General features: G+C 36.7%; 1 protein-coding gene across 8 annotated transcripts in view; it reads right to left on the bottom strand.

Moving 5' to 3' along the window:
• Dnah11 (dynein axonemal heavy chain 11) overlaps positions 1-22,419 on the bottom strand; it is a 305,840-nt gene that overhangs the window by 171,866 nt on the left and 111,555 nt on the right. For all 8 annotated transcript variants that reach the window (XR_007346137.1, XM_048799700.1, XM_048799695.1 and 5 more), the window contains 9 exons: positions 20,450-20,581; positions 18,462-18,622; positions 15,814-15,970; positions 15,249-15,394; positions 12,238-12,354; positions 6,727-6,865; positions 3,389-3,481; positions 1,628-1,822; positions 715-792 (listed from right to left, as the gene is read on the bottom strand). Coding sequence is in view for 7 of the 8 variants with exons in the window: in XM_048799700.1 (XP_048655657.1) it covers positions 715-792; positions 1,628-1,822; positions 3,389-3,481; positions 6,727-6,865; positions 12,238-12,354; positions 15,249-15,394; positions 15,814-15,970; positions 18,462-18,622; positions 20,450-20,581 (1,218 nt within the window). In the remaining variant the exon portion in view is untranslated. The remainder of the gene's footprint in view (positions 1-714; positions 793-1,627; positions 1,823-3,388; positions 3,482-6,726; positions 6,866-12,237; positions 12,355-15,248; positions 15,395-15,813; positions 15,971-18,461; positions 18,623-20,449; positions 20,582-22,419) is intronic.

Raw genomic sequence — 22,419 nt, 5'->3', positions numbered from 1 at the left:
TTTATCCTTCCATGAACCATGGCCTACATCTGAAACTTACTCTAACAAAATAATGATAGGCCTATCAGTTATCTACTTTGATATTTGAATTATTACATTTATCACTAGAAAAATCTCCATACAGAGCCTCCCTTTGCAATTGTTCCACTTTGCATTCAGGTTGAAGGACTTGCAAGTTCTATATACACCCATGCTCTAAAACTCCAATGCCCATTCTGATTATTTTTAGTTGTTGGCTACCAAATATGTTTATACCCAGGCATCCTGAATTAAAATGCATGTGGTTCTGCCCATACTGTCTGCCAACCAAGAAAATAAGTATGCTGCCAGGATTGTCAGAAAGGCCAAACAAAATCAAGCAGTGAACTAAAAATGGAGGCTAACAATGCCTATAGCATATCAACACCATGTAGAGAAAATAACATGTAGTATACCTAGCCCAGCACATGATAGGAATAAAAAAAAAGTATGTGTTCCTTTGATAAAAGAATCTAGGTGTGAGTGCATAATTAAAGGTGCGTGGAGGGTAGCAGTCCTCTCACCTGGAAAGTCCCACCTTCCATCTCAGACTGCTTTTCCTAGGTGAATGAAATACTCTATTTATCCCCTTTCCTGATATAAGGGAAGATGGTTTCAATCGAATGAACAGCAACAAAATTTTTTTTTTTTGAAAGTGTCTTCTCAGGCTGCAAGTTCTCGGGCCATTTACTGTACCTTACTCTTTCCTGTGCCTGCGTTTCCAACCACAAAGACAGAATGCCGCAAGGTCAACAGTTCCTCAAGCTGGATTACCTGCAGGCCAAACAGACGGTCACTGGTTTCCTTTCATGAGTCGGTGACAAAAAGACAATCTACCCTGTTTTTGCCCAATTTTTTTTCCCCTTACAACACAAGCCGGCCTCCACTGATGACATCATGTTCAAAGAAAATTAAAATATATCAGAAGTCCAAAGTATCATTTCTTCTGGATCTCCCATGGAGAATATAGGAGTAAATAAATTAAACCATTTCTTAATTGATTACATGGTACTACTCTTCATAAAGCTTTGAATAAAAACAGTCTACAGCCAATCATTGCATACTGAGTAATGATTTATATCCCATAAAATATCTAAAATGGATATCATGTTTATTATACATATTATATATGTATGATAATGTCCAGGTAATCACTAAGCCCAAGTTGATCATGCCCACACACAAGACTTTGGTAAGCCAGATATAACTTCCTAGGTTATTTTTGTGCTTGTTGACATTCCTCCCCCATTAAAAGCAAGCACCAATGATTTTACTGCCAATGTTCCCTAAAATGGAGGAGAGAGGGAATAAAATAAATTTTTGGTGCATGTCACTAAGATGTTTTATAAATGGAAAGTATGCTTACATACATTTTGAACCACAACTTCATCATCTCTGCGTTTATACCTTCTTTCTGAATGGAACTACTAAAATATTTACTTAGATTTACTTTAGTTAAGATTGTCATATTAAAATGCTTGGGAATATTTATTAAGACCATATTGAGGCCAGGGTAATATAAGTTAATGTTCTGGATAAGCATCACTGAAGCAGTGATTTGCACTGTGAATCCTGACGACTCCCACAAAGAGCAAAATGCTTCTTTTACTTTGAGGATGAAGCTCTCCTCTGGCTGCAGGCAAAGCTCCAGGGTGGACTGCCTGACCATCTGCTCAAAGTGTGGCTTTCTTCTCCGGGGCACCTCCAGGGCTGGAAAAAGGTCCCCGATCAGGCCCAGAAACACCGGGACATCATCAGTCACTACTTTAGGCATATTGAAGTCCCTCAGTGCTCGCATAAGTACCTAGGTAGGAAAACAGAAAGCCAATGTAGTACAATTCAACAGGCAGCAGAAAGGGTTTACCATGAAGAAACAGTAACTATTTGAGGACATAGATATGTTCAACCTGATTTAAACATTACACAATGCATACATGTATTGAAACATCAAAGGTCACCCCACTAATAGGCAAAATTTTTATGCTTTTATTTACCAATTAAAATTAAATTTTAAAAGAGCCAATACAGCTGGGCATGCCTGTAATCCCAGCAACTCAGGAGGCTGATGCAGGAGGATTGCAAATCGGAGGCTAGGCTCAGCAACTTAGTTATACCCTATCTCAAAGTAAAAAACAAAAATGGGCTGGAGATGTAGCTCAGGGGTAGAGTCCCCCCGAGTTCCATCACCTGCCACTGCCCACTTACAATGTCTAACAAACACCTAATAAGTTAAGATGCTCCTTAAAACCCTGGCATCTGAAACATGAGGTGTTGATACTGTTCTATATAGAGGGCATCCTATCTATGAGAAGGTAAAGTGCTTTTAAGTCAACATAACAGAATATGAGAAGGTTCAACTGATAGTAGGCATAAGCTTCAGGACAATCCAGCAACGAGCCCTGTTCCTTCCCTGCCAATACTCTGTTCTGCCTTCAGCAAGCAAAGCGCCTGCCCTCCTTCATCCCCAAATTCCAGACTGTAAATTAAACCTGTCAGATTAATTTGTTCCAAGTACTCTGAGATATCAGAATGATAATCTCAAACATTTTTAGTTTAGCGTTTAGTTCTCTATTGGCTGAAAACCGAAAAAGGTTTTAGATTTTAAAAGCAGTCACTCAAACATCAGGATATCTTTGTGATGAGCATTCTATCAACAATAACCACATAGCAGGAGAACAAAAAGAACAAAGAAAATGTGGACTAAACCTAAACTGTGACCAAGAGAAATACTAGCAAATAAAAAGGCATATAATACACCTTAATATAAAAAGAAACTCACAGATTGGATCTAGATTTTGTCTACTTCTAAAGCCATGCTTCATGGACACACAGACATGGACACCCACTACACTCAGTACTTCATGGAAAGAACATTTTCAGTGTGGCTTTGAACAACCCCCCTGCATTGGAGCTAGGCAACCGTCGTTCCTGCTTCCTACCCATTTAACATCCCATGCAATGGATGCAATTTCTCCCATTAGGTTGTAACTTCACTGACTTTTCAGAATTAATATCCCAACTCAATTAATCAGGTTTCCTTAGTTTCCTCAAAGGAAATCAAACAGAGATTACTGAATCACTTGATTATAACTGTCAAAATACTTTTTGTGGCTGATATTTCAAAAGTACTTATAAAATCACATTTTCTTTCCTAGAATCGTATCTCCACATTCAAGAACACTTGTGACCTCTTATAAGAAATGCCAGTCCTTAAAATACACTGCATTAAGAATAGATGTTAGGTTTTTTAAAAAAAGTTTTTTAAATTTTAAAGTCGGCTATGCCTGCCTCACCACCCAGGTACAGACTTTCATTTCTATGAAGACATTCAGTTACTCACTCAAGAAAATCATATTAGTACTTGCTGTACCTGATCTTCAGGTCTATTTTTATCTCCTCGTTTCAGGGAGCCAGCTACAACCAAGACAGATTTAATAGCACGAAGTCCCCAATCATAATGATCCTAAAATTAAAGCAGAGGTATATGTGGTCAAGAGTTGAGAGAGGGAATAAGATTCTCATTCCATGGGCTAGGGTTGTGGCTCAGTGGTGGAGCATTTGCCTAGCATGTGTGAGGCCCTGGGTTCGATCCTTAGCACCACATAAAGATAAATGAATAAAGGTATTGTGTCCATCTACAACTAAAAATAAAAAGAAAAGATTCTTATTCTAGAAATAAAAGCTGAAAGTTAAGAGAGTTCAGGTAAGTGCATGCTTTAATGAATCAAAATGTCTTTTTTTTTTTTTTTTGCCTTTCTGAAACTGTGGAAATCGTGTTTCAGTGGTGAGTGTCCAGCTTCTTTCCCATTTTCCTGCCTCTGTCAGCAAATCTTTCCACAGCACTTATCTGCACTTTTTGCCCCCAGCTCCATCCACCTCCTATACTCTTCTCTTTCAATAAACCTGCCAATGTGGGAGCTTGATTCTTCCCTACATTCCTTCCAACCACAAGCACATCTCTCCAGCTGTGCAGTGAGGACCCTGCTGTTCTACCCTTCCCTGGCCTCTATGTCTAATTGTCCTGCTTATCCCTTTATCACTTAGACACCGCTGTGCTGAGACTGGCACTAAATATAATATTATATATTATATTCATATTATTTAGCTATATTATTAAAATTCAATGATAAACCAGTTCCTCTGGTTGTCCCTGATGAAGGCCCCTTCCACAGGCTCTGAGTTCCTAGAAGACAGAGATGTATCTTATTCACTTTTTTTTCTATAGGTTCCAGCATAGTTCCTGGCACAGGGGAGGTGCTCAGTAAAGATGCACTAAATAAACTTGGTTCAAATGTAGTTGATTTCATGGGACTGACCTTCTCTTCCTTGCCCAACTCTAATCCACATAGTAAAACCCCTCTCTCAAACGTTTCTCAGCTAGGCCTTGCCTTCTGAACCTCAAAATCAATATCTGCAAAGAGGCAGAAACACGTCCATCTACTTCACAAGAGGCTGTAGGAGTAAAATGAGTTAACATGCGTATAAATGCTTTGTGGGCTGTGGAACAATACGTACATGCATAAATATGCCATTTAATCCATTAGCAGATAACAAAATCAATTTAGCCGGTCTTGACCACTGTTTTTTGTTAGTAATAAAACAGAGCACAGTGGAAAGAAAAGACACAGAGTGCAATGCAAGTAAGAAGGGCAAGGAATGTTTGATGAAAATTCTCAGTCCTCTTGTTCCTGTGTGTGCCTATGCATGGGCGTGTATCCTGAGTCAACAGAAAAAGGTCTCTCCCCCCCCCCCACCCCCACTGTGGTTCATGGTAAAAGTAATTTTAAAGTCACTGATACAGAAATAGAATGGGTTTTGAGGAAGGAAGAAGAGGGGAAGAACCAGAGTTTGGAGAGTAAGAAGGTCAGAGAGAGGGCTAAGTCCTTATAGGAACAATATTAAAGGGAGACTGTAAAAGAAATTCTGGACATAAATTTAAGAGGACTTGGAGACCCTCCTAAACATTTAAACATTGTAAAGAACTGCCAAAATCATCTTTGCCGTCTCCATTATATTCTTCCTTTGGTTCAAAAATGTCCACTGATTCTTCTCCCAAGTCCATCCCTGCAGCTTGGAATGGCGCCTGTGAGCTATGGGTCTCACTCAGCTCTTCTGTCCTGGCCAGACTTCTTTTCTCTCATCTCATTTACAACATTTCTCCTAACTTCTGTGTTTTATCTTTACTCCCAACACCTTCCTCTTAAATTCTAGACAGACTTTAAAGGAATGAAATTCAAACAATGCCCCCACTTGTTTGCCATGGACCTTGGACAGGTGACTTGACTTAGTTTCCTCATCTGTAAAACAAGCTTAACTCGACCCACACTCAAGTCTTGTGAACATTTTGAAAGGTAGTAATGGCATTTTGTTCAATAAATATTGGTTCCTCTTTCCAGTGAAAACTGATAATCTTTCATTCTCTATTTCCTCTTTTTCATGTAACTAAATCTCCTAAGTTCTTTGAAACAAAAAATACGGGTGATGGTTTCACTTGTTTTGCATACTACTCCATCAGCAGCAGTAATAAGCCCATTACCTGGATGCAATAAATGCTCACTAAATGTTTACATATGACTTCTGAGAATGAACATGGTTTCAATTTCATGTTTGTTGGGTTTGGTTACATTTTTTCTTCTGAATTTTCCTATTATGAAATTTTTAACGGGCTTATTGCTAGAAAAAGATTACAAGAAAATGAAAATACCAATAATCTTACTACCCAGAGACAATGATTAAAAATCACAATGCATTTTCCAGCCATTTCTCGTGTGGAGAAAATACACAATACAACATAAAATAAAAGACACATGTAAATTTGAGATCGCTTTGAGTTTGGTATGCTGTTTTTGTATTTAATGATGTTGTAAATATTTTTCTGTTATTAAATTTTATGGGTTTCCTGGAAAAATATAAATTCACAGTTACTAAGAGAATGACGTAACTTTATTCCTCAGGTTCCATATCTCACTCTGACAGTGGGCAAGTTAAAACAAATACTTTGGAGAGTACAGGTAACTCTAATTGCAATTGGTATTTTAATATTTTCATTCTATAACAGTTACAAATTGATGTCACCAGGAATTAACAAAAGGTCATGGAAGGCCAAAAGTCAAAGGTGTTCACAAGGCCAAATTTTAAAATGTTGATGCTGACATGTATAAATTTTGTGGCACATCAGCAACTTTAATGAACCTGCAAGAAGCTCATGACTAGAGAGTAGAGAAGGTGTGAGTCTGACCCATTTCAGAGAGGAAGGAATTGTACAACAAAGTTAAACACACACACACACACACAACTTCAATAAAGGATTACCAACAAAGAAGAAAACCTTTAACATTTCTTCAGAAAATCAATATCACCTCACTCTTAGGACACTCCCCCTTCTCCCACTAATAAGTGATATTCTTAGCAAGAAAGAGAAGCAACATAAATTTACCTTTATAATTACAGCATTGATAATACCTGAAGAAAAACAAATGGCCTATTGATTTAAAAACTATTAAATACAAATAAGGCATTAGAACACTAAAACACCTTAAAATTTTTTCAGAAAAAAATTAAATTTTGTAAAATATGATTTTCAAAATTCTATGTAACATACAGAAATTCCTAAGTGTAGTTTGAATGTTAAATTACCCAACATCCATATTTCCAAAGCTGTTTTAATGGGATGTAAAAACCAAGGAAAAGTAACAAAAGACCCTTCACCTGCTTGGACAGGAGCTCCTTGCAGAGCGTGTACAATGAAATGAACTTTCGGGCTAATGAGCGTGCGTCCACAAAACCTTCAGCAACTAACATGATTTCACAGATCAGCTCGATGTCAGGGGCCACCATGGCACAGGGTCTAAAATATAAACATGAAATTTAGTTTTAAAATGTGATAAGGTCATGAGTCCAAGTTGCTTAAATCAAGTGATTAATCTGTACCAACATTCTCACCAGTCCTAAGCAGATCACAATTACCTCTGTCAATCACAGCTACAAGACCCTTCCATTCAACTAAAAAACATCCACTAGTGACTGGTTACCTAGGAAAAGATGTAAAGTCAGAAATGGAAAAGTCTGGATGAAGAAGTCTTAAAAAAAAATCAATATATATAGTCTGTAAACTCCTTTTTGTTTTGTTTTGGTTTTGTTTTTTATCTGTTTTATTTGGTGCTGGGGATGACACACAGGGTATTCAGCGTGCTAAGGAGGCACCCTACCACAGAGCTGCTCAAGTTCTTCCAGTAGGTTTACCAGCCTGGTGTTTGTCACTGCAAAAAAGAACAACAGTGGATGATCTATGAGAGGCCAGCTTTACCAGTGGCTAGCGGTGTACTGGCAAAGAGGGAATGATCATCCATCCCCAAAACAGTGCTAGCTAATTTCCATGGATAAATCCCTTCGCCATGGCTGCTTTCAATCTAGCCTTCCATCCCTAAACACCATGCTGAGAGATGTGCTGTAGATCAGCACTATACAGACACCACAACTAACCTTCAGAGCATAACCATTAGTAAAATAATCATGAAGTCGAGTTGAGTATTTGTGACCTTTGGTGTGATATAATTTATTTAATCAAGAGTTGATATTGTTGGGCATGTTGGCACACACCTGTAATCCCAGCAGCTCAGGAGGCTGAGACAGGAGGGTAGCAAGTTCAAAGCCAGCCTCAGCAAAAGTGAGGCACTAAGCAACTCAGTAAGACCCTGACTCTAAATGGCTCAGAGGTTGAGTGTCCCAAGTTCAATCCCTGGTACCAAAAAAAATAAATAAATAAAAATAGAGTTGATAAAATTTATCTTTTGTCAGCAGCTAAACCAGCGGCTCATACAATTTGTGAACACTTAACCATCAGCTCTCAAAAACTTATATAAACCATCTTTAGCACAACACTGCCTGGGGCCAGCCTGGAGAAACTTTTGAAATGAAAGTCTAGAAAAACATAGCTTTAAATTCACCTGGCTTTGGAGGTGTCTTCCAAAAAGTCTTTCCTAAAGATAGTTGCCAGTAATAGCAACATGTAAAAAAACATGCCATTCAATTAACTCTAGGCACAAAGAAGGAGCAAGAACAAACGAGCCCATTATTTTAGAGTTTTAAAACTACATCACAATTAAAAATCACAAACTCAAGGAAGAATTTGTGGACTTTTTTTAAAAAAACAACATTCTTGTCTTTTCTATTTGGCAGATTATTAATTACTTTTTTGGAAATGTTGTAGAATATCAAGCTAGGATCTAGTTAGAAATAAATCTTGCTTATAAACAAACAAAAAAACTACATCGCAGTATTTATCTACCTGTTTTGGTAAATATAATTACAGTCTACCTTACGCACATCACATCATCCTAGACATTCCCCAGGATTTATTTCTTAGGTTATGGAACATTTCATATATCTAAGCTGATCCCCTACTTTTCCTCACATTATTACTATTCATCATATGATAGAGGAAATAAAGATTAAAAAGTAAACAGGGGAGAGAAAACACCAGCAATATTTACATATTTTAAGCTCAAATTAATATAGATATTGATTGACTTTTATGGTGTTGGTTATTGAACCCATGATCCCAGGCATGCTAACCATGCACTCTACCACTGAGCTACATCCCTACCCACAGATAACATTTACTGAGCACTTACTCCATGCCATATTAGGGTATTAAATTTATCCTTCCACTTAATTCTCACAATACTATCAGGCAGCTACTCCTCTTACATGCATTTACAGAAGTACAGACTGACATCTCCCAAAGTACATGTGCTGGCCTGAGGCCACGTGTTGGTAAGTGGTGGAATCAGGAGATTCCTAGGACCCAAACATACAATCTCTACTCATAAACAATGCTTTCTCCACGCAGAATCTTTAGATTTTACTGAAACTAACAAATGCTGCCATATCTAATTCCTTAAACAAGATTTATGAACACATCATTAAACAGTTTCAAATTTTGAGACTCAGATAAACAAACGCATGAGATAAATTGGGTCATAAATATTTTAAAAACCTGAAAAGTTGAAAAATTTTCACACAAAACTTTCCCTAAGGGGCTAGGGTTGTGGCTCAGTGGCAGAGAATGTGGCTCACATGCATGAGGCACTGGGTTCCATCCTTAGCACCATATGAAAATAAATAAATAAATAACTTTCCCTAAGCATAAGATAGAGGCATACCTGTTTTATTATTTTTTTTAGGTGTTCTGTAATTATTACATTTCATTTATAGGAGAGTTTATCTAGAATTTTTTTTGAGAGAATATAAAGTATTATATTATAAAATTACTATGTAAGAGAAAGCTGTTATTATGAGAAAAGAAAAACGTTCAATATAGGATGTTAGAATATTTGATTAACTATTAGGGAGAAGGATTACTTAAATACTCACTTCATATTACCTACCAAAATAAGTTCTCATTAGATAAATTACATTGAAAAACATGAAAAGATTAGGAAATTCATCACACATACATGTGACTGAGTATTTTAGTAAGCACAAATTTTCCTGGACTCTTTTTGAAATTAAATAGAGAAAACTATGCAAATAAAAAAAATAGAAAATTCAAATGAAATATGGTTAAATATCTAGATGAGTGTGAAGGCAAATTTTAAATTTAAAAAAACTGAAAAAAAATCACACTAAATACTACAGAGGTTCTTACAACATTATGTAAAGTGGTATATTATTTTGAAGGCACACTAAATAAAAGACACATATTGTTAACCCTAAGAACTCCAGAAAAATATAACTGGTATGCTTCTATCTTATCCTTAGGGAAAAAGAGAAAGAAGACAAATTACACACATCAGACATGGAATTTAGGACATCACTATAAATAGTGAAAGAGTAACTTGAACAAATGTATTCCAACACATTTGATAATCTAGACAAAAAATTCCTTACAAGATATAGATTATTAAAACTCATTCAAGAAAAAAATTAAACCCTCAATTGCTTCATATGTTTTAAAAAATTCAATTATTAAAAAGATTCCCATGAAGAAAACTCTAGGTCCAGATGGCTTCACTGATTAATTCTATCAAAAAATTATGGACTAAATAAGTAATAATCCTATACAAAGTCTTAAGAAAATAGAGAACATTTGCCAGCTAATTTCATGATATTAGCATCATTGTGATGCCAAAATCAGACAAAGATTATAAGAAAGAACACTACAGACCAATATTTCTGTTATCATAGTTTTGTTTTGTTTTTTTTCCTTCTCAGTACTAGGGATTGAACCCAGGTCCTGACACATGCCAGGCAAGCTCTCTACCACTGAGCTCCAGCCCCAGTCTCATAGCACAGATTAAAAAAAAAAAAAAAAAAACTTAACAAAACAGCAACATACTGAATCAACAATCCATGTAAAAAATAACACCTGACCAAGAGGGGTTTATCCCAGGAATGCAATACTGAAGGACTTTAGCATTGGAAAATTAATCTAATTCAGCACATTAACAGAATAAAGGGGAAAAAACATGAAAACTACAAAACACTCTTCACTTGTAGAAGAAAACAATTAAAAAATTTTGCAAGCATGTGTTAGGCAGTTTCCTGAGTATAATATAAAACAAACTGATAAATTTATTAAATTTAATCATTAAGACAAAAGGCTAGACACAAAAATAAGAGAAAAACTTTGCAATGATCAGTGTCTATCTAATGAAGGAAATTTATGTAGAATATAGTACTTCACAAAAGATGGTAAGAGGGTGGCCAGTAAATCCATGAAAAAATGTTCATCATTAGAATGCATGGAAATGCAAAGTAAACCCACAGTGACACACCACTACATATCTATTGGATTGGAAAAAACTAAAAAGACTGATCATATGACTGATATAATACCTGACTGAAATTCTCAGGTATTAATGGTGAGGTTGCAAAATGGCACAATCCCCTTTGCAATGAGATTGCAGATTTTAAAAAGTAAAACACACATTCGCCATACAAGCCAGCAATTCCATTCTTAGCTATTTACCCAAAAGAAATAAAAACATGCATTCATGCAAAGATTTACAACAATATTCCTATCAGCTTTATTTATAATAGCCCCAAACTAAATGCATGTCTATCAACTGAATGAATAACAAATTGTAATAGGATAATAGGTATGTAAGAGCATACCAATCAGTGATAAAAAGCACCAAAGTACTGGAAAGCTCAATGATGGGGTGAATCTCAAAACCATAATAATCAAAGAAAGATGCCAGATATAAGTGAGTACATATTGTCTAGGTTCGTTTGTATCAAAGAAAGCTATTTAATCTATGATCATAGAGAACAGGTCTGAAGTATGTGTTTGTGTTGGGGGTAAATTTAGAGGCATAAGAACTTCAGGGGGGTATGTGAAGTACCTTTGGCATCTTGACTGCCATAGTGCTCACCAACTACATGCTTAAATGGGAGCATATCATTGCATTAAATTATACCTGAATAAGGTGATTTAAAAAGATAAGTGAATTATAATGGAACCAGATGTAGTTGCATAGATTCCCTTATAGACTGCTGGCAAAGATATTCCTTGGCAGAGTGTTTTTAGAAAGCAGTCATCAATAGGCATTCACCTAGTAATTCTACATTTAGCAATTTATTCTGGGATAATTATCAGAAATAAGAATATTTTTATGTGCATAGATATTTATAGGCTACTTTGTAATCATAAAAATATAAAAGAAAAAAAAACTCTACATGTCAGACAATAAGGAATGGTTTCAAAACCACAGACAAGCCATGAGGGGGACATTTTTAAAGCTACATTAAATGATACTTTCAAAGAACCTCCAAAAAAAGAAAACACGTGTCTTAGAAATGTTAAATGAAGAGAACTAAATAAAAATCATGCTTACTATAATTTCTTAGTACCATACAATGTAAACTGGAAAAAAAACCCTACAACAACCTTTATTTTGGGTGGTGATTCTAAGATTTTTTTCTTTATTCTTTTCCATATTTCCCAAATATTTCATAATATGTGAAAATTATAATAAAACATAAAAAATAGTTAAACTTACCACACAACTTTGAAATACTGATTTTGAATCCTGGTTTCCTAGTTTACAAGCATTAATTTACCATGAGGAAAATTTTTATTACAAAGGGATCCCCAAGAAATACTGAGTTTTCCACAGGAATTCTCAAGTAAAAACAAATCACTTAACAGTGCAAGCCAACAACGTTAGGTGGCATGAGTGTACCAGATGCTAAGTTGCAAAGCACAACACTTGCCTGAAAAGAGCTTTGAGATTTTCTGGTAATTCTGTTCGACCAGCATATCCTGGGTTCATAGTAATAAATATTCCAACTGATGGCTTCAGTGTGATAGCTTCTCCAAGAAATACAAATCTACCATAAAAAGAATGCCGACGGAATTAAATGTGCTCATTGAATACGAACGTGCATTGACAAATGCAAAACACTGCAAAATGCAAATTATCATTAGGAGGCTGTGTATTCTGTGTGATTTCTTTAAAATTCATAAGCATACATATTTTGAATATGTTTTGAAGCATGTTTATTAAAAAATATCCTCCCTTCCCCCAGAGGAATTACCAATATGAGAAGTACTCTTTTTTATCTTAGCATACCATGGTGTCCTAGAATACACAAACGAGGGCTGGACTGTTTTAACACTGAATCAAAGGGGAGAGCATTTTTGCCTTCAATGTGGGCTGCAGTCCGTGAGTGGGATACGGCATAGATGGAAATTCTCCATGCAGAGAGGAGAAAGGGGCTCCCTGCTCAGTCTTTGTCTATTTGCTCATGGCTCTCTTCCTTTCTCCCTATTTATTCAATAAACATCTACTGATATTACTGAGAGGTAAAACGGCATGATGGTTATGACAGCTAGCTCTAGAGCCAGACTGTGAATATTCAGAATGCAACTGTATCACTTTAGGCATGTTAATTATCCTCTCTATGCTCCAATTCCTTCCTCTAATAATAAAAGACGATAATAATATGACCCACCGTATTTCATTATGTGAGAAGTTAAGAGAGATTATGAAAGTGTCTGGTTAAGACCACCCTGATTAGGAAATGGTAAATGCTCAACAGATGTTAGCTATGACCATTGCTATCATTATCACCTGAAAGCATAGAGAATCAATGATTTTCAGAAAAAATTTGCGAGGGCCCCATTAGGCTGTTGATGGCCAGGGTAATGGAATGGTAAAGGGCTATAAGAGCCAAATTGAGAGACGAGTCGAAAAAAAACTTTCAGATGGAGCAGGGAGACAAAATGCAAGGCTGTCTGAACAAGATCTCTGGCTGAAAAGGGGGGAGGGCTCAAGTATTGTGGAGCTGGACCTTTAACCCAGAACAGGGAGGGAAAAGATCTGGAGGAAAAACCCACCGTGTTTAGAACTCACAGTATGTTATCTACTGGATAATTAAAAGCAGGTCGATTTCTGCATAGTCAAGGTAAACATGGAGAAGTCTTCATATTCTAGGTGCAGGCAAGGGAAGGCAAACAGGACTGCTCAGAAAGTGGGAGACAAGTAGCTATTGCCATATCTCACCCCCTATATAGCAGGGACAGCCACCAGCCAAAGATGTGAACCTCTACAAAGTGGGCCACAAGATACTGCAAGTCTTTGTGGTCCAGGCATGCTTCCATCTCTTAAATCCTTCCTTGAGGGCAAAGGGAATTTCATCAACTCATCAAACAACGGAAGAGACTCCAGACTGCAGATGGCCAGCCTAAGGATCAAGGGACATGATTCCAAAATGTGGACACAGGAGACTCCCAGGAAGTATGGCTGGGAATCTTCAGAAATCACTGCATGGTCAGTTACATAAATTTCCACAACAAAGGAGGGCCTCAAATGGCATCTGGGTTTCACATAATAAGATTTTCATCAAGGTAAACATGAAGAAGTCTTCATATCCTAGGTGTCAGGCAAGAACTAATAAAATATGGCTGGGGATCAAGGAGAAAAGAGATGAACTTCTCTAATGTGGCATTAGGGTAGGGGCAGGTAAAACAACAGGCATCTAAACATAGGAAACTGGTGTTTCAGGCCCACATAGGGAAAAAACAGAAGTTTTCTAGAAGATGGAATCATCTGGATGTGTCCACTGATAAGCTGAATACTTCTAGAACAGGTTCATAGTTCTAATGGGCAAGATAATCCTTCATCAATGGGGAGATAAAGATGCCGTCATGCACAAGATAGCTAACTGAACAAAACACCCTTAAAAAATGCGAGGGATAGATCAGCCAAATAAATGAGGTTGCATTTGTATAAAAACAAAAACAGGAGTTTATAAAGAGAACCAGAATTGTGCTGTGTGCTATAGTCTATTTCTCATACTAAGCCATCACACCCTAATTGCCAGCTGTTTTGCCATCTGGATCATGGCATCATATACAGGAAGTGGTTACACTTTGGATATATGTGAATAGTTTTTTCCCCAAGTTACTAAAACAACTTTGAGTTTTCATCTACTGGGATGGGGCAACTAACCAAACAGATGATGGTGGAAAGTCCAAGATTTTGATTTCAGACAAATTAAACATGAGAGGCTTCTGAGACATCAAACTGAGTCCTGAGGTGCCCCAACAAGCAGCAGTTTTCATAAGTCTAGGGATGAGGGACAGGAGGGTAGCCAGCTGGGAGGGAGCTGGCAACATGGAGATAGTTTCTGAAAGCCAAAGCGCTAGATGAAATCACCAAAGGAGAAAATACAGAAACAGGAAAGAAGTTCAAAGACTGAGCCCTGTGATACTCAATATTAATAGCTCAGAAAATAAAAACAATAAAACACAATAGCTAGCTTTACTGTGGTGCCTACTATGTGGAAGACACTTGCCCCAGTGCTGTCCACTGAATTACCACAGTGATCTACAAGGTGGATGCTAAACTTTTCCCCATCTTATAGGTGAGATGCAGCCAGGAGGCCAGAGGAAAGTGGGAGGTGTGGCGTCCTGCAAACCCCATGAAGAAGTGAATCACACAGTAGGGAGTCAGATGCTTCCTGCAAAGTCAAGAAAGAGGATAGAGAACTGATAACCAGATTTAGCATCATAGAAATCGTTCTTTAGAGATTCAAGAAGCATGATAGGATTTTATTGTATTCAACACAATAAACCCGTAATAAAATGGAAGAATATGAAAAATAATTCTTCAAAATTAACTATTTCTTATTTCATACAACAGAGAGGTGGAGTTACCTGCATTATTCCATGTCACTTTTTCTATTTGAAATGAGAGAGCAAAAAGCCGTGTGGCACTCACCTCTGTTTCCTGTTTCTGATGGCATCGTGGATCATTTTCACTTGCACTGCCACCACGGACAGGACCTCCACAGCAATGCGATTGAACTCATCAAAGCAGCCCCACGCTCCTGTCTGCACCAACCCCTTGTAGACATTTCCTATGGACTAAATGACAACATGAAGCATTCAGAGTTGCGCTGAAGGGGATTTCAAGCATTTATAGGTTGAGTCTTCCCAATCTTCAAATCAAAATGTTGCAAAACTCCCAAATGTTTTAGTGCCAACATGATGCAACAAGTAGAAAATTCTATGCCATGAAACTTTATTTCATGCACAAAAATATCAAAACAATCATACAAAACTGCCTTCAGTCTATGTAAAAGGTATATGTACATAAAATATAAATTAATAGTGGGTTTAGACTTGGGACCCAACCCCAAGATAGATACCTTATTGTGTATAAGCAAATATTTCAATCTGAAAACAACTGAATCCACACTCTTCTGGTCCCAAGCACCTCAGATAAGACTCATTCCAAACCGAAATCATGTTGTTAGAATTTTATACATTGTTTCATAACTTACTTTGTAGTCCATTTGCTCTGAACAGTTGAATACATAAACCATCATGCCAAGGGCACGTCCAAGATCTTTGGTGGTTTCCGTTTTCCCTGTACCTGCTGGGCCAGATGGAGCCCCGCTCATGGTTAAATGAAGTGACTGAGTTAGAGTAATATAACACCTATTCACAATAGAAAACAAATATTACAGTCTCATATGAGATGTCTATAAAACATTAGGGGCAATTGATTTTCTTAAAAAACATTTAAGCAGCTAAGATTGGGAATGTGGTAGTAACACATAGTATTAATGTATTTGTCCTTTGTTCATGCTACAATGTCAGAACATCTTATATCAAATTTATTTTTATGTTGGTTAAAACTACTAGAGAAGAATGGATTGGCTTATTTGTTTATTGGTCTCATTTCCTAAGAGGTGTGTATTTGAATACAAACAACAGTTAATTTGCAATGTAATTGAATTTCTAATCTATCTGGGTAAGGATACTATTAACATGTCAGACAACATCTCAAGCTATTGTTTATTTTAAAAAAATAGAAATCTTGGATTATGTATGAATTAAACACTGACCATATTAAATCACTACCTAATAAATATATTAAGAGCTTAGATATGTAAATTTATAAATACATAATATGCAAATATAATTATTTCAATGTATAAGGCAAATATGCAGTAACATAATTTAATATAATAAAACATAATTTTAGGAATTCATTTTGGAAGTGTTGCTATATGCATTTATATTACTGTAATATTGCAGGAAAGAGAAGATTCAAGACTGAAGAAAATCATGCAAAGACAGAATTTAATTCTTGTTTTGAAGGAAAGATTAATAAATAGCAAAGATCTCAAATGGATAATGCTCTTTATTTGGTGTTTCTTCAGGTTTATAAATTATTTTTGTCATAATACAGAGATGGATCTAGTGGACACATACATGGAGGTCAGGACACGAGTGACTGTGTCTACTTTGCAGATCATCAGATGTTAATCTTAATCCTTTTGACATTAGTACGTCTCAGTTTTCACCTCCATAAAGTGAAGTTTATTGTAAAAACATGAAGAAAGCCAAAAGAAAATGCCTTGAGGAATTCAAACTACTCTGCAAATAGAAGAAGTTACTTATAAAAATGGAAGGTGTTTTTGAATTTTACATCCACTGCATCTTATATCCAAGTGCATCTTACAATGAGTGGAGTGGAAAGACTTCTAGATGAGAATCATCTGTAGAAGAGACTATATATCTTCTTGTAGGCTTTTCCAGAGGTTATACGTTTGGGATGGACATGGCTACCTATATCTAGATTTTCTACCCATCTTCCAAACAAGAGTGGCCAAGTGACCAAGCTCCAACCAACATAATATGTCCAGAAATGGCACTCCTAAGCTAATTTCCTTGAAGATGTGTGACCTGGGTTCTCCATCCCCCTTTTCACTGGCTGAAACAAATATGGAATTCTTGGATGGTATGTTGGCCACCTGCCAGTCTATGCTGCTGGCTCACTTGGCTCTGGGCTGATATGTGAGACATTAGCTTCTGTTAGTTAGGCCATTTTATTTTGTGGTCTCTCTATAAGAGCAGTTTAGCCTGCATCCTCCTAATTGATTCACTGTATTTCAGCACTAGTCTATCAGGTACAAGCTGACTGGTCTGTCTCTGAACCTGCCCACATAGGAAAGACACTGTCTACCTGCCTAACTCTCAAAGAGATGGTCAGCATCAAACAAGACATGATGAACATGCATAAACGACATCATGATGTTAATGTAAACAATTTCATACAGAGAATGAAATGATAAAAAGATACACACAATGCAAACATCCACTATCAGAATGAACATTCATCATCTTTTCTCCATATTTTTGGTGCATTATAATTATACATTAATAGTGGGATTTGTTGTTACATATTTGTATGTGCTCATCTTCCTTTTAACTTTCAAATAAAGTGCACAGCAATTTTTGAAATTAAAAATTTAATAAGCCATCAATCTTCACATATTGATAAACTTAAAAATGCTTCTTCCCTTTTATTCATGTGTGCTGAGCCCCGATTCCCCTTTTCTCTGCACCTCAGGTTTGTGCATAACTGGTTCTGCATTATCACTAGGTCTCACCTTGAATGCTCTCTCAATCTGTATATGCTGAGTATCCCAAAGGCTCCAAAATATGAGCTTTTTTGAGTGGTGACATAATATTCAAAAAAGTCCCTATTTGAATCACTTCATACTTTAAAGTTTCAGAGTAAGGATATTCAACCATAAAGTCTGCCAATATTTCAAAATCCAAAAAAGTCCTAATCTGAAACTCTTCTGGTCCCCAAGCATTTCAGGTAAGGGGTATCAAACGATGGTGGATTCTACCTTCAAGAGACTTTTAAACACATCATCCTTTTTTGTTGTAACATATGATTACCTAAAATAACTTATTTGTTTATTGCTCCTCTTCATCCCATCCATTCACACTCTTCTCTAACTCTTCTCTAAAATCAATGTTCACTATTGACACCATCAGTTAACACGCATGCTACTTTCATACTGTTGATTATTTTCTCTCATTCCCTTCTTTGCAATGTCACACATCAACACTCATGCTAGGAGACTTTGGGCTTGATTTTTCTCATCTGACTCAAACTTGAAATTGTTACCTGTCAGTTAGAGGAGTGATCACCAGTCGAGGATTATTTCCTAAGTATTCATAGAAGTACTGGAACTGGGCATCACAGATATTAACAATGCAGTGTTTCTGGGTGTCCTCCCACTGGTGACGAAGCTGAGATAGCCAAGCAAAAGCCTGGGGACTGACGACCTGGAATCAGTGCATACTCATTACACACAGGACTCCTGATAATTTTGAGACCACAGTTTTGTTAATGTAATCAGATGTATTGGCTCTCACTTTATTTCTAAAATCTCATGAATAGGAAAGCCCTTGTATGCTACTGCAAACTGTAACTTCATATAGATGGTTGACTACTTAATAAGAAATATGTATGTAATATGTTTTCATTTTAAAGTGGCTTTTATGTGAAACAATATCAATTTGTTCAAGCAATGCTTCTTCTCCTTTATGAATTGCTCCAGAGGATTAATGTTATTACTTCATACTCATATCACCAAAATCCAATGAAGAAATATACATTCTATACAAAATGAGATGTAATCTATAATTTCTGTGTCTCAGTATAAACTATACTTTCAGCCATGTTCATTCTAAAACCAGTTTGTTCTTAGTATAGATACTTTTCATATTTCATCACAGCAAATACTATTTTTTCATTGCTATTCTTTCTTGTCTTTACTCAATACTATATATTTCTCTGCCAGCTTTAAATGCACGCGCGCGCGCGCACACACACACACACACACACACATATTATATATATATATATCCTCTTTCAAGGTATATGGGACCTTAGGGTTTCTTGAAAATCTCTTGAAGTTACCAAAATTATTATCTACTAATTGATGACTATGCAGGGTTCAGCATTTTATTTTAGATGGGCAAGAATTAGACAAATGATCTCCTTAGTACAAAACAAAGTATGCCTCTTTAATCATAATTCATCCTCTTGCAAATGAATCAGCAGACTGATAAAACAGTACAAAAGGTACAAGGCCATGTTCAAGGAGTAGTCATCAACAGTTCATTCTCAAAATGAGAACACTTGGTAAATGGTGTTTTGCAAGGATCAATCTTGGATTAAATTAACATTGCTCACTAATGGTACTGAAGCTGAGTCAAGGCGTGTTTATAGCTTACACAAAGAAGCATTTTCTTGTAGTTTTCAGAGAGAATTACATTTACTTTGATTTTAATAAGGGTAGAAATAAGTAGAAAATAAACAGAAGGCATTTTATAATACCTGCATGCATCTAAATTGGGAAAGGAAATGTCTTACTGTAGTATGACCACCCCCAGAAAAGGGGTTTAAAGGAAGTGGGTGAGAGGGATTGTGGCAACGTTGTTCAATAGACAAGTGCATTTCTGGCATTCATAGGGAGAAATGTAGTTTAAGGGAAAAGTGTGAGAAAAATTCTCCTTTTACATTAAACACTGACAGCATCTAAGAACATATGGCCTTTTTGAAGAGATAAGGAAAATATGTCACTAAAACACTGAATAGATTAGAAAAACTTCTTATAAGTGAATTATCTAGCTATGACAGGAAAAGACACAGGATAACCCAAGCAAGGCAGAATTATGACCAACATCAATTTCTTCAAGGGGAAGTAGATCAAAGCCACACAGATGGTTTAAATGACACACCATCTTATTGCTACTGGCTGCATAAGTCACACAGGTGAGAGTCACAGGTTTTTGGGCCAATGTGGTTATGCACAGAGAAGCCAGAAGACAGGGACACAAATGCACTGACATTTCATGGTCTTTTCTTTTGGATTGATTTTTGGATGATTGGAGGCTCCTGCATTGGAAAAACCCTTTGGGATATTTTTTGGGGATTACTCTCGTCAGGATAATATATTAGCTAACCCAAATCAACACACCAAAAATAACTAGAGCTTCTCAGGACTAATTAAACTATATAAACTTTGAAAAAACAATGACTTTCTTGGAACTACTCTGGCATAAATACCATTTTTAGGAAAAATAAAGTTTCTACAAACAACTTGCCTTCTGAGAAATAAGTTTTGCTACCACATCTCTGGCATGCACATCTATAGTACAAATCGTCATGATCTTCTGCCTGTCTCCAGGTGGAAGTTCTCCCAGCAAAAGTGTAATCAGTGTATTCAATTGAGATATCTAGGAGAAATTTTTTTTAAAAAAGAAAAGTTACAAATGCATAACCTAACAGCCCAATAGTCTTCACATTTTAAAAGGGGACTTTAGTTTACAAAACAATTTTAATTATTATACCATTTGATCCTCAAAGAAACCTGGGGAAACACAAATACTGTTACTCCCTCATACAGGTCAAGGAGCTGAAACTCAGAGTAGACCAGTTACCTAGGGAACAATGACACAGCCAGGAGTAGAAGAGGGGTTTCCTGGCTGCCTGGAATGGATATTACCCTCTACTGATGATCTAGTCCACAATTTTAGTGGAACAGGAGTGACTACAAATTTTAAGAGGAAAAATAAGACTAACTCAAAACTATAAGAAGGGCTTAAAGGCAAGTTATTTTCTGCCTTATAAAAATTCACCTAACAACTAGTATTTATTCTGTTTTGTTTTTGTGTGCAAGATAATAATAATTACTGAGGAAATATTTAGACCAAGGATTATCTCATTTCATTGTTCTTATTCATATTTCTATTCTTCTTTAGGCCTGTGGATATCAGATAAATATTTTTCAAACTGCTGGTCTTTTCTTTGGAAAGTAAGGAAATATAATAACATGTAATGACAACTTAATGAAATAGAAAATATTGCATTACAGATAGTAGAAGCAGATATTCTATAGCGAAACTTTGTTTTGAATATGTAGATAATACATGTGAACTTTATCTAATATAAAATATTTCTATGGTAAATTCCTGTCAGAAATGTTTGAAAGATGCTCTCCTAGGTGCAATAGTGTCCCCTTTTCTCTTTAACTCTGCAAAAGACAGTTACAAACTGTTAGCACAGGACAGAGTTGATAATGAATATGGCAATTCGTAAGAATCTCTCAGACCTGGGTAGCCGACTGTCAAAACCAGGCTCCTGACTGTACTATTCATACATCCCAGAAAACATTAAACCCTGAAGACTTCCCTAATATTGCTGTGCATCTGAACACGAAGTCACATAACTGTAGTGAGAAGGGAGAAGGTAGATGACAATCTTAATATGCAGTTTACTTGAAATGAGAATGCAGTTTCCCAGGCACTAAGCACATTGCCTATATCATCTCACTGAATCTTACAGCAATCTATCAGCATCCTAACCTTATAGATGAGGAAACTGAGTCATAGATGTATTACCACATTGCAGTGGGGGAGGGGGAATTCAAAGCGTCTCGTTGCTGGGAGCCATTAGCCAAGTAGGTATGACAATTTCCTTGCCAGCGTACCCCATGTTGCGGTGACCTTGCTCAAGGACCAGGGCGGATTAGGGTGTTCCAGGTTTAGGATAATTGGGTTTAGGGCATTCCAGTTTAGGGCGTTCCAGGTTTAAGATTATTCCTGCTGGGAATAGGGCGTATCCTGCTGCCTGAGTTCCCCTTGAGTTCTCAGGGGTTCAGAGTATTTTTTGGGAGACAGAAGCCCAGTGGGAGTGGATTTGGGCAGAGAATGTGGATTTCCCCAGAACGTGATTGCAGACGGCTGGTGTGAGTTCGGGAATAAAGAGTTGCTGTTTGAATCTACAAGCTGTGTGGTGGCTCGTGATTGTGTGCCCAGCCAGACTGCGGCATTTGTGCCCAGCCAGACTGCGGCACCTCGTCTAACTTCAGAGCCTAAGTCTTACCAATCATATCTCATGTTACCTGTCCCAGCCTTCACAAGGCTCAGCTATCACCTACAACTCTGAAGGACTGCAGTTAAGCAAGAAGCAGTGCAAAGATTTGAAATCAAATGCAAAAGAAAGCTTGCTTAAAAAAATATAAAATTTATGAATCAGGAGAGACAACCACTTCATAAGATTTTATCTACTTCCT

The sequence above is a fragment of the Marmota marmota genome, unplaced genomic scaffold (assembly GCF_001458135.2).
Source record: "Marmota marmota marmota unplaced genomic scaffold, marMar, whole genome shotgun sequence".
Classification (NCBI taxonomy): Eukaryota; Metazoa; Chordata; class Mammalia; order Rodentia; family Sciuridae; genus Marmota; species Marmota marmota.
The sequence above is the reverse complement of the archived record's forward strand: the minus strand, read 5'-3'. Positions and strand labels throughout refer to the sequence as shown.